At 44.4% G+C, this 13,078-nt stretch overlaps 1 protein-coding gene across 1 annotated transcript in view; it reads left to right on the top strand.

Annotated features, from left to right (window-relative positions):
- The window catches only part of COG4 (component of oligomeric golgi complex 4), a 31,154-nt gene that overhangs the window by 6,409 nt on the left and 11,667 nt on the right, over positions 1 to 13,078 (top strand). Inside the window, exons 5-12 of the mRNA XM_036748815.1 lie at positions 691 to 884; positions 3,360 to 3,465; positions 3,952 to 4,109; positions 4,900 to 4,958; positions 8,446 to 8,579; positions 10,599 to 10,717; positions 11,728 to 11,894; positions 12,848 to 13,013. Of these exons, the coding sequence (XP_036604710.1) occupies positions 691 to 884; positions 3,360 to 3,465; positions 3,952 to 4,109; positions 4,900 to 4,958; positions 8,446 to 8,579; positions 10,599 to 10,717; positions 11,728 to 11,894; positions 12,848 to 13,013 (1,103 nt within the window). The remainder of the gene's footprint in view (positions 1 to 690; positions 885 to 3,359; positions 3,466 to 3,951; positions 4,110 to 4,899; positions 4,959 to 8,445; positions 8,580 to 10,598; positions 10,718 to 11,727; positions 11,895 to 12,847; positions 13,014 to 13,078) is intronic.

The following is a 13,078-nucleotide window of genomic DNA, read 5'->3' as shown; positions in this document are numbered from 1 at the left end:
GTAGCAAAGCCGGGATGCAAATGCAGGCCCTTTGGCCAGCTTTTCCCAGGACTTTTCTCCTGGCTTCAAGCTAAAAACAAAAGTGATACTTCTGGAGCACAGTCACTAAGCTCCTGTTATGGCACCATTTACACTGGCAGTGGGCATATGACCATCATGTGTACCAATAAAATATCTTTCAAACCATGTGTCAGATACCCTCTCTTAGCAGGCAAATTATGTAGCTTTCCTGGTGTTTTTGTTAAGAAAAGTGTCTTGAAAGGCAGTTTAATATGGAAGTAACACAATTTTAGGGAGAAGGCTGGAAAAGCCATATGTAAGACTAAAAAATGAAATTGAGAATGGAGCAGACTGGACTTTCTGTCCTCCTTCCATGTAGGGATCTTGTAAATCCCCATTAGTAGTGTAAGGCGATTGAGCCTAGACTCTTAAGTGTCTTGGACCTGATAGTAAGGTACTTACGCATTTATTTATTTTGAAGAGGGGAAGGTAGGTTGATTGGGGTTAAGTGACTTGCCCAAGGTCACACAGCTAGTAAGTGTGTCAAGTGTCTGAGACCAGATTTGAACTCGGGTCCTCCTGACTCCAGAGCTAGTGCTCTACTCACTGTGCCACCTAGCTGCCCCCGTGAGGTATTTCTTTATGTTCATTCTCCCATTTCTCCTGTCTTTCCTCCCACCCTTCATACAGGCAGTATGATTGATGCTAACCTAAAGTTGCTTCAGGATGCTGAGCAGCGTCTCAAGGCCATTGTGACAGAAAAGTTTGATATCGCCACCAAGGAAGGGGATCTGCCCCAAGTGGAGCGATTCTTCAAGATCTTCCCTTTGTTGGGTTTACATGAGGAAGGGCTAAGCAGATTTTCAGAATACCTGTGCAAGCAGGTATGAGCTCCGGTGGTGCAGCTGGGGTGGGCTGGGAGCTCTGGGCTAGGGTGGGCTGAGATTCCTGTCCGAGGATGCATTTCTGCATCCCACCCTTCTTTCACCTCTTGCTCGTTCCCCAAGGCAGAATGGATGCACTCCCTGGATACCTGCTGATACCACCTCTTCCCATAGGCCAGGAAGAAGTGTTAGAACACTTAAGAGACAGAGCACCCTGCCATCATGTTGGCCTATCCTTGGCATATCCAGTCCTCTCCTTCACCTCTCTGCTTGTCTTAGGGCCAACAGAGCTCCTGATGAGTCACGGCCACATATAAAGGCCTGTGCCAAGCCAAATTTAGGTGAAGCAAACAGGTCCTATGGCTTTTGGGCAGTAGATGAGGGCCACATTTGCAAATGTAGGAGAAATATCTCCCTCCCTTTCCCTTTCCCCTTTCCTCTACTTTCTCGATAAGCAGTGAAACAGAGCAGACCAGATGTTCCAAAGGCAGCTTCTCCAGCCACCAGAGAACACCGACTCTGGAATTAGAGAACCTGAATACAGATCCCACCCCTGACCTTAACTGCCTTTGTGACCTTGGGCAAGTCCTTTTAACTCCCTGAGGCCCAGTTTCCTCATCTCTCAGTTGCAGGGGCTGGACGAGGTAAACCTACAAAGTTTATCTTATGATTACTTTATAATCTTAGGTCAGTGATTCCATGATTTTGCCTAAATAATTCCCCAAGAATAGTCCTTACTAGAAATTCTCCATCAGCATCCTAGGATTGGCACCAAGTGGGGTTTAGGGAGCTTCTGCCCATGGTCAGCTTGAAATACTTCTTCTAATAGTAAAGATTCCCTGATTTGCTCATTAATTGAGTGGAATTGGCAGGTTAGACTTGGGAAGACCACTGAAGGGTTTTGCCTGGCAGTAACTTTGTCTTTTCAGAACATTCAGAAGCTAATTAAAGTTTAAAATCAACATCAGATTAGAAGTAGGACAGAAGGTAAGAAGGAGGCAACACAAACAGTTGCAAAAGCTTCAACTTGACCTATTCAGAGAAGCCATTGATGCTGAAAAACAGGAAATGGAAAAAAGACAAGATTCTGGTCTTGGGTGTAACTATTTCCTATAAAAGTTTAACTTATAAAGTAGTTGCCACAATGAGAATGCCCAAAGGCACAGAAACTGTCTTAGCAAACACTTGATTTCTTTGTCAGGCAGGGGTAGGCCAGCCAAATGCCATGAGTTTAGAACAGAAACTCATTATGAAACATTTTGGAGGTGGTTTGCAGAAGGTTATAAGGAGCAGCATCTCATAAAATAGTGAAAAGCAGGAGAGACAAAAACAAGTCTGCAGAAAACTTGGCAAAAGTCCCAACAAAGCTGCATCATCCTAAGAGCATTCATAGGTAAGACTGGCAGGCAGTAAATAGGCATAAAACGGAAAGGGTTTGTCAGCATTTGTAGAATCTATTTTCCTCATCACTGGCAGCAACACCACATTTGGAGAGGCCCTGCAGATAGACAGTGACTTGAGCCCAGAATTGAGCAGGACGAATTCTATGTAGGAAATTGTGCAGTGCTCCTCACAATCTCAGGCTGCTCTCTAGCAGAAAAATCCCTTTTTCACACCAGTGTTCTCCCACTTACACTGTCTGATGTGTAAAAATATATGTACTTTATATATATGAATCTTGGACCACCACAATCTTTGAAGTATTAAAGCTGTAAGTGACTCACCGGGTGGTGGAGAAGTGAATGATGGGTGCAAGTCAGATTTCAAAGAGGAATAAGGTGTATTGGCAGGGAAATAAAAGTTGAGGAGAGGAGATGGTCTAGTCCCATAGCAAGTGGACATCCTGAGTATTTCACTGGTACCCCCAAAATGCATAAAGGCTTAGAAGAAGGCCTCTGTTGCATCACACAGAATGATAAAGTACAGAATGGGCTGTGATCTCTGCTGCTAGAAGGAAGACCCATATTGACAGAATCATGGATTCATTGACTCATTGATATATGTGTGCATGTGCGTGTGCACATATGCGTTCGTGTGTGCACGCGCGCACACGCGGAAAATGCAAACCCCTGTAAATTGAAGATGAGCTGTCTCTATGTTCTAGATGCCTCCCAGCTTTTTTTTGGAGGGAGGAAGGCAAGGCAATTGGGGTTTAGCGACTTGCCTAAGGTCACACAGCTAGTAGGTGTCAAGTGTCTGAGGCCCAATTTGAACTCAGGTCCTCCAGACTCCAGGGCCGGTGCTCTATTTACTATGCCACCTCGCTGCCCCAAAGACCCTTCTTTCCCTGGATTGTTTTAAGCAATCTAGAGTAGAGACAAATTTGTGCCCTGTGTGGGCCATTGGAGAAATGGTGAAATTGGAAAAGACAGGTACATCCAAGGGCCTTGTGCCAGGGAGAATAGCAGTAATAGCTCAGGCAAAGATGTAGTTGGCATTTGGCTGGTTTTATTTTGGGGTTTTGCTTTTTTTTAGGTGGCGAACAAAGCAGAAGAAAACCTGCTTCTCGTACTAGGGACAGACATGAGTGACAGAAGAGCAGCAGTCATTTTTGCAGATACCCTCACCCTTCTGTTTGAAGGTAACCCTCCCTTCCCACCTTCCTGAAAAAATGGAGACATTCCTGTTGTCCTATTGAAGACCTGTATTTTGGGATTTCTTCTCTCCCCTCTTTGTTTTTCCAGTAGAACTAATCTTATTTTTAACCTAATCTGCATAACTTGCTTTATGCCAAGCAGGAATGAAGGAATTTATATATTGACTTTTTGAGGAAATTATTCCTTCCTGGCAGGTAATTCTTTTATTTCCCATCAGTCAGGTCCTAGGGCTCATCTGATGTTTTGACCTTCTGTAATTACTGGAAACAAATGCTAAGGCAGTTTAATCCTGAGCTAAATTACCAGAAGGCAAGTCACTTTGACCAGGAAATAAGAACTGAGTCATTGCTGGGTTTGTAGCCTGGCTCAGCTTTGGGTACAAGAGTTCGGTTTAGGTGGACAAGAGGAAAATGGGCTTTTTTTTGGTGTTTGAACTTACAAATCCAGCCTCTCATTTTTGTCTCACCCAGGAATTGCCCGAATCGTTGAGACCCACCAACCTATTGTGGAGACCTATTATGGGCCAGGCCGCCTCTACACCCTGATCAAACACTTGCAGCTGGAGTGTGACCGGCAGGTGGAGAAGGTGGTGGACAAGTTCATCAAGCAAAGGGACTATCACCGCCAGGTAAAGGGTGAGAGTGGGGCAGATGCCAAGCCAGGCACACTGCAAGAGTGGCTCACCTCAGTCTGGGGTGGGCTCAGAGTTCACAGTGTGGAGGGGGCAGCAGAAGAGGCCTGCACCTCTGTACAACTCTAGTAGAATTAAAACTCTGCACTTGTCTGTCCTGAAAAAATGTTGTTCCCCAACTGAGGCCTGAGAAAGAAAGACATGAAAAGTGTCGTTTTGTTGAGGTGGCTTCACTAGAGTGTGGCATCTAGACCTGGCTCCTCACTTTACTGCTAGATGACCTTGGGAGAGGCATCTGACCTCTCATTCTCAACTTCCACATTTGTCAAATGGGAAAGATGCCCCTGCCCAGCCTACCTCTCAAGGGTATTTTAAAGTTCTTGAAATGAGCTTATGTATATACAGGTACTGTGCAAAGGCTGTGGATGGTAGTACAGATCCTGGCAAAACGAGTCTCTCATTGAGAGTGAATGTGATTGAACGAAAAGGAAGGCCATAGAAATGGTGCCATTTATTCCAGAATTTGGTGTTAGCAGCACTAGGAGCAGAGAATGCTAGACTTTGGAATTCACTACTCACAAATCAATTGCTGTTCCTTCTGTGTCGTTTTGAGTGTAAAACTTGTCTGAGGATTCATGGGCATCACAAAGAGCCAGAAGTAACCAACTAGCTGGGCATTGCAGAGAGTAAGATAGGCAGACGGACAGGGTACACCCAAAGACTGTCATGACAGATGAGCCTGGTGAGAGTTGGCTAACGCTGTCCTCGTCTCTCCCTGTGATTGTAGTTCCAGCTTGTCCAGAATAGCACGATGAGGAGTTCAGCAGCAGAGAAGATTGAACCGAGGTAATAAACCTTCCCTTCCTTAGCCCATAGGAACTCTGTGAAGCGACAGGAAGACAGAACTTTTTGCAGGACAATGTGATCTTTTTTTTTTCCTTTTAAATTAATTTATTTATTTTTGGTTTACAACATTCAGTTTGACAAGTTTTTGAGTTCCAAATTTTCTCCCCCTCTCCCCAAGACGGCATGCAATCCAATATAGGTTCTGCATATACCTTCACATTAAACATATTTTGACATTAATCATGTTGTAAAGAAGAATTATAACTAATGGAATGAACCATGAGAAAGAAGAAACAAAACAAAAAAAGAGAAAGCAAACAGTTTGCCTCAATCTACATTCAGACTCCATAATTCTTTCTTTGGATGTGAATAGTTTTTTCCATCATGTGCTTTTGGAGTTGTCTTAGAACTTTGTATTGCTAAGAATAGCCAAGTCTATCAAAGTTAGTCATCATACAGTGTGTCTGTAATTGTGTATAATGTTCTCCTAATTTTTCTCCCGTCACTCAGCATCAGTTCATATAAGTCTTTCCAGGTTATTCTGAAATCTGTCTGCTCATCATTTCTTATAGCACAATAGTATTTTATTACATTCATATACCACAACTTGTTCAGCCATTCCCCAATTGGTGGGCATCCCCTTGATTTCCAACTCTTTGCCACTATAAAAAGAGCTGTTGTAAATATTTTTGTACATATGGGTCCTTTTCCCATTTGTATGATCTCTTTGGTATAAAGCTCTAGAAAAGGTATTGCTGGGTCAAAGACTATGCACATTTTTATAGTCCCTTGGACATAGTTCCAAATTGCTCTCTAGAATGGTTGGATCAGTTCACAACTCCACCAACAAGGCATTAGTGTTCCAATTTTCCCACATCTCCAGCATTTATAATTTTCCTGTTTTGTCATGTTAGCCAATATGACAGGTGAGATGTCATACCAAAGAGTTGCTTTGATTCTCATTTCTCTAATCAATAATGATTTTGAGCATTTTTTCATATGACTATACGTATCTTTAATTTCTTCCTCTGAGAACTGCCTGTTCATATCCTTTGACCATTTCTCAATTGGGGAATGACTTGTATTCTTATAAATTTGACTCAGTTCTCTGCATATTTTAGAAATGAGGCCTTTATCAGAGATACTGGTTGTAAAAATTCTTTCCCAATTTTCTGCTTCCCTCCTAATCTTGGTTGCATTGGCTTTGTTTGTACAAGAACTTCTCAATTTAACCTAATCAAAGTTATCCATCTTGCATTTGGTAAGGCTCTCTATCTCTTGTTTGGTCACAAATTCTCCCCTTCTCCATAAATCTGACAGGTAAACTAATCCTTGCTCTCCCAGATTGCTTATTGTATCAGCCTTTATATCTAAATTGTGAAACCATTTTGACTTTATTTTGGTATATGGTATAAGATATTGGTCTATGCCCAGTTTCTGCCATACTGTTTTCCAGTTTTCCCAACAGTTTGTGTGTAATAGTAAATTCTTAGCCCAGAAGCTGGAGACTTTGGGGTCTGTCAAACAGTAGATTACTGTAGTCATTGACTACTGTGTCTTGTGTACTTAACCTATTCCACCGATCCACCACACTGTTTCTTAGCCAATACCAAGTAGTTTCGATGACTGCTGCTTTATATAATTTTAATTTTACCAGTTTAATATCTGGTATAGCTAGGCCACCTTCCGTAGTATTTCTTTTCATTAATTCCCTTGATATTCTGGACCTTTTGTTCTTTCAGATGAATTTCATTATTATTTTTTCTAGCTTTATAAAATAATTTTTGGTAATTTGATGGGTATGACACTAAATAAGTAAAGTAATTTAGGTAAAATTGTTGTTTTTATTATATTAACTCGGTCTACCATGAGCAACTGATGTTTTTCCAGTTATTGAGATCTGACTTTATTTGTGTGAAAAGTGTTTGGTAATTGTGTTCACATAGGTCCTGGGTTTGTCTTGGCAGGCAGACTCCCAGATATTCTATAGTGTCTACGGTAACTTTAAATGGAATTTCTCTTTCTATCTCTTGCTGTTGGGCTTCATTAGTAATATATAGGAATGCTGAGGATTTATGTGGGTTTATTTTATATCCTGCAACTTTGCTAAAGTTGTTTATTATTTCAAGTAGTTTTTTACTTGATTCTCTAGGATTCTCTAAGTATACCATCATATCATCTGCAAAGAGTGATAACTTAGTTTCTTCTTTGCCTATTCTAATTTCTTCAGTTTCTTTTTATTATTACTAAAGCTAACATTTCTAGTACCAAGTTAAATAACAGGGGTGATAATGGACATCTTTGTTTCACCCCCAGTCTTACTGGAAATGCATCTACCTTATCCCCATTGCATGTAATACTTGCTGATTTATTAGTAAATTAGAGAATTGCCTGATGCACTAAATGGTTCAGGGCGATGCTGATGGTCACACATTTCATTTGTATCAGATGCAGAACCTGAGCCTTTGTCTTCCTTGCTCCAAAGCCAGCCCTCCATCTACTATACCAGAAGCCTTCATACTCCCTGGATACTCCCATTCTCCCAGATGAAAATGTAATTGGGAAATATTGAACAATTTTTTAAAAAATACACTAGAATACTGTAGATAAGCCAACGTGTGGCACATGCTGCCTCTCCTGCGCAGCACAAAATATTCAGTTTGAGGTTCTATGTGTTCCTGAAGGGAGGTGTGTAGAAAATATAGCTGTACTGTCAAAGAACTCTGCTTTTCCAAAATTGGGGAAAAGATATTTGCCCAGTCAGCACAGGCCTTCATGATCGCGGTACCCCCTTTTAGCTCTGCGTCTGTGGTTCATCCTTAAGGCCGAGACACTTGATGATACTCCCTTGAGAAGCCTAACAAAATCCTGCCTGGTAGAGTGGAGCTAAGCTAAGTCCCAGAGGGCCCCACAGACTTGGAATTCTTCCGCTCAGATGAGGTGTTTGAGACCTGGCGGTTCAGGAAGAGAGCACTGAACTAAGTCAGGAAGCCTGAATTCTCCCTGGCTTTGGCTCTGCCACTGTCAAAACTGTCATTTTACATGAGTCACTTTGCCCCTTTGTCCCTTGTGGCCTATGCTGTGTCCCTCCCAGGATTGCAGGGAGCATCAGAGGAGAGAATGGGAAATGAGAAGTATACAAATAGAAGGTGGCCTGACATGGATAGTGTCTCCTGCCATAACATTTGGGACCCAAACAAGCCAAGGCAGTGACACTTGAGATCGTTTTTTGCCTCCATGGCTTAAGTAAAGTAAAGACTACCTGTGAGTTCTGTTCAGTGCCCTCTTGGGATCTTAGACCTTCAGCGGTACAGAGGAACCCTGAAGACTGATTGTAGTTGGTTGTTAACCCTTCAGAGCTTCCTGTGTGAGATGGCGCTGTCTGCCTGATTCCTGGTCCTAGGGGCCCTGTGGGGAGGGTGGGGGTCAGACTGTAGTCTTCTCTATTATGTGTCCCACTGCCATAATATTTTTCCCTGCTTCCCAGGGAACTAGATCCTATTCTAACAGAGGTCACCCTGATGAATGCACGCAGTGAGCTGTACCTGCGCTTCCTCAAAAAAAGGATCAGCTCAGATTTCGAGGTGGGTGACTCCATGGCCTCAGAAGAAGTGAAGCAAGGTAAGACCCCCTGAGGTGGCTGGGCAAAGAGTGAAACTTTCTGAAGTCTCACACTATTGATGTAAAACAGAACAAGCGTGCTTAGCTGTGCTGGCCTAGGGAGAAGGGCTCTGAGGAAGAAGTCCTAGGCCAGGGGTGAAGAATCTGCGGCCTCAAGGACACATGTAGCCTTCTAGGTCCTTGGGTATGGCCTTTGACTGAGTCCAAGTTATACAGAACAAATCCTTTTACTAAGGGGATTTATTCTGTGAAGTTTGGATTCAGTCAAAGGACAGCACTTGAGGACCTAGAGGGCCACACGTGGCCTTGAGGAACAAGGTTTCATCACTTCTGTCTTAGGCTGATAGGAAGGAGGAGGTGGAAGAGGCAGTAGAACTCCTCTGATCTAGCGCCTATATTTTAGAGGGGAGGAACTCCAGCTCCCAGAGGTTACGGGGTAGGCCCAAGGTCACAAAGGGAGTGAGTGGAGGAACCAGGACCAGAATGTAAAAGTCTGATACTTTTGATGCCATATCATACTACATGCACCTTAATCAGTGTCTTGGATAAAGGCCCAGGTGACATGCTTATCAAATTTGTGGGTGTGGGGGACCAAAGCTTGGAGGGACTCCAGATGAGAGGAGATTCAGAAATAGAGCGACAGCCTAGGACAGAGGTGGGGAACTCCAGGGAGTGGAGAGGGGTCATTGTCAGGGTTGTAGTGGTCTTTGTGCCTTGTAGAATCAGAGTAGAAAGTGGACCTGTTAGTTTCTATTATGCTTCCACATAGCAGTTAGTCCATAGTTTTTGACCATGTCCCCAGCTCTAGTCATTGGTTAATGGTTCTCTTACTTTGGAGCATTCAGAGAGGACTAGCACCTCTGGTGTGAGGGCTTGCCACGCCCTTTTCAGGGATGCTTATCTACCTTTGGGGTCCACCTGTCACCCACTTCTCACCTTTGGTTCCAAGAAGCCGTAGCATGCACAGTGGCCACACCTGCTAAAACTGTCTCAGCAGATGGGCTGACCTAGGTGGAAGGTTAGCCTTTGGTGAGTTAGGAGGGTGTCTTCCCCAAGCATGTGAAAACTTCCCCTGGCACAGTGGGTGAATGAGAACGGTTTGTTCCCATGGCCATGAACGTGGCTGAAGCAGGCTCTGGGGAGCACTTAGAGCTCGGTCAGGCATCAAAGTCACCAAGACATAAGGTCATCCATGAGTCATCCTGATTTTGTCCTGCCACTGGAGTTTGATGATTCTGGAAGAGAAAGTGAGGCTGATGACTCATGCACCGTCACCTCCTGGTGTCATTGGTCCTCTTTGAAAATGAAGGATGAACAACACTATTTTCTATGCAGTCTCAAATGCCTCTTTTCTCTAGAGAGCTCCAGGTTTCTTCTGATTTTTTTTTTAAAGTTTTAAAAAGTTGGTGAGGCAGCTAGGTGGCGCAGTGAGTAGAGCACCGGCCCTGGAGTCAGGAGGACTTGAGTTCAAAAATGGCCTCAGAAACTTGACACACTTACTAGCTGTGTGACCTTGGGTAAGTCACTTAACCCCAATTGCCTTGCCTTCCCCCCTCCAAAAAAAAAAAGAAAGAAAGTTAGTGTGGCTAAAAGGTAAAAGCTGGTCTGCCAGCCAAAAGGTGATTGATCCTGTTCTACTTTCTCTCCTACAACTCTTGAGTCTTCCATCTCCCACCATTGTGCTCCATCCTGCCTGCAGGGAGACTGTCCCCACCAGCCTACATGTCTCATTTTCTCTCAGGTTTTATGAGTGATCAGCAGGCCAACTGGGAAGAGATAACTTCAGCCCACAAAGCCAGAATGCTCACCATTCAGGTCAGGGAGCAAGCAGCCTCAGGCTCAGGACCTCACTTGGCCTGAATGTGAATCTGATGAACTGCCAGGTGGCCCTAGGACTTTCCAACATAGCTCCCTTCATCATCTTTCATTTTGGGAAGAAGAGGCATTTTCTTTTTTCTGTTTGAAGTAGCAAAGCCCCAAACACATTATTTCTCACTGCCTTATTGATTGTCTCCATAGAGCATCAGAAGTGTCTGGACAAGCTCCTAAACAACTGCCTCCTAAGCTGTACCATGCAGGAGCTGATTGGCTATTATATTACCATGGAAGAGTATTTCATGCGAGAGACTGTCAACAAGGTAGGCCAGGACATCTTAAGAGACAAGTCTTCTCTTTCTGAGCAGCCAAGACAAAGGAAATCAGCGGGCAGTGTAACATTTCATGGTCTTGCTGTGAAAGCCGGCTCACATGCCAGCTTGTCCCAGGACAGCCTTGGAGTTCTCATCCCCTACAGATGCATGTTTTTTTAGCTTGTAAGAAAGGGGCAGACCTAAGGATTTCATTGGTACCAAGAATTCCTGGTGAGGAAATGCAGATCCTTTGCATCTACAACTTTATAGTTTTATCGAATTGTCTTTTACATATCACGGATTGTCTGTGTAGAATATCAGCTTAAATGACCCCCAGGTCATTATCTACATGAGGAAGAAGGGGAGGAGAGCCCCACTAGTCCTGACCGGCCCTGAATGGGGGTACCACCAAATTCAGCTAGAAGTGAATTGTCTGCCTGCCTCAGATCTCTTCCCACTCTAGTCCATCCCCCAAACAGCTACCAGAGTGATTTCCCTTAATTGTAGATCTGTTTGTGTTGGTCCCCTAATCAGTAAATTCCTGTTGCTTTTAGAACCAAATTTAGACTCCTCTGTTTAGCTTTTTAAAGACCTTCACAATTTGGTCTCTACCAGTTTTTCCAGGCTCATTCTAGATTGCTCCCTCCCACACTCTAGAATGGATCCAAATTGGCCTTCTCTCTGTTCCTCACATGCAGTATTCCTCATCCCATATATGCCTTTACATAGTTGTCCCTCCTGCCCATTTCCATCTCACAGAATCCCTTGTTTCCTTCACTAGAATGACCCCAATTACAGTCGAAAGCATGATTAATTTCCTGATATGTTAATAAATGTGAAGTGACTAAAACTGAGAGGGAAAGATGTGACCCAAGCTCAGGCCCGGCCTGGAGACAGAAGAAGTCGAACAAGCCATACAGAAGGGTCATGGTTAGGTATCTTAGGACCATCCCTGAACGGTGGTATTCAGGCTCTTAGGTCCCTAATGAACGTTTTTACCTTGACCCCCCACTTTTTAGGCGGTAGCTCTGGATACCTATGAGAAGGGCCAGCTGACTTCCAGCATGGTAGATGATGTGTTCTACATTGTCAAAAAGTGTATTGGGCGGGCCTTGTCCAGCTCTAGCATCGACTGCCTCTGTGCCATGATCAACCTCTCCACCACAGAGCTGGAATCGGATTTCAGGTATTGTCAGACTCCTTGGGGGATGCCGTGCTTTTTAGACGCAGAGTAGCTCATGTACGAGGGGTAGTCTATAGGTCAGGCAGAGTATGTGTATTTTTTGGATCCCTAAGCCATAATTTTGACATATTTCTCTTTATTTTTACCACTGCCTTTGGTACTAGGTGGCTCATGAGCAGCCTTATGTCCTGGGCGCACTTCAGCCATCCCTCAGTCAGTGTCATGAGACAGGGCTGGATTGGTTGGGGGAAAGAAGGTGGAAGGTGCCCAAGGCAGGGAAGAGAGGAGAATAGTTCTTTCAGGTCGAAGCACAGCCTCAAACTTCGGTTATGAGAACCATTGTTTCAGGAAGTTAGCTAGCAAGTGAGGAAGGGTGGGAAAAGACCAGTCACTCTTATGGGTCGTCATTGCCATCTCTTCTGTTTCTGGGAAGAGATTTTCTCATCACCAACTCCTAAAGCGCTCATATAAACAGAATCAGAAGCAGGAACATTTTCTTGCTGTTGAAGGCAGAGGACACAGGGAAAAGGCAGGGGGTGGAGATCCGTGTTGTATGGCCACAGCAAGACCAGGGATGACCACAGCCTGGTTGAGCTACAAGAGCAGCATGGTGGCTGGTCATCGGGCAAGGCCAAGCACAGGTGGCAGTCAGACTGCTGGGAACCAGTGGGGAAGCTGGGCAAACATAGAGGATCCATTTCAGTGAGGGATCGACCTTGTTTTATTACCTTTCCCCTTAACTGAGGTTTTGGATTGGGCCTTTGCTTTCACCTCAGTCATTATAGATTAGCTCTTGTTCTGTCAAGCTCATAGAAGACCTAGGTTGGCACCAGAAACCCCTGTGCCCATGGGAGAGAGGTCTTGGCATGGGCAGGGGCATCAAGAGTGGGAGATGAGGGGTTGTGGGATGAGCAGTGATGTGCTCCCTGCTCTGACTCTGCATACTCTTCTGCCAGGGACGTTCTGTGTAACAAGCTGCGGATGGGTTTCCCTGCCACCACTTTCCAAGACTTCCAGCGAGGGGTGACGAGTGCCGTGAACATCATGCACAGCAGCCTTCAGCAGGGCAAGTTCGATACCAAAGGCATTGAAAGCATGGATGAAGCCAAGCTGTCTTTCCTGGTAGGTGTGCTCTGTGGCTCAGTCATGTCCAGGCTCTGTTCCTTAGGGCTTGGTGGGAGTGGACA

This window comes from Trichosurus vulpecula, chromosome 3 (genome assembly GCF_011100635.1).
Source record: "Trichosurus vulpecula isolate mTriVul1 chromosome 3, mTriVul1.pri, whole genome shotgun sequence".
Taxonomy (NCBI): Eukaryota; Metazoa; Chordata; class Mammalia; order Diprotodontia; family Phalangeridae; genus Trichosurus; species Trichosurus vulpecula.
The sequence above is the reverse complement of the archived record's forward strand: the minus strand, read 5'-3'. Positions and strand labels throughout refer to the sequence as shown.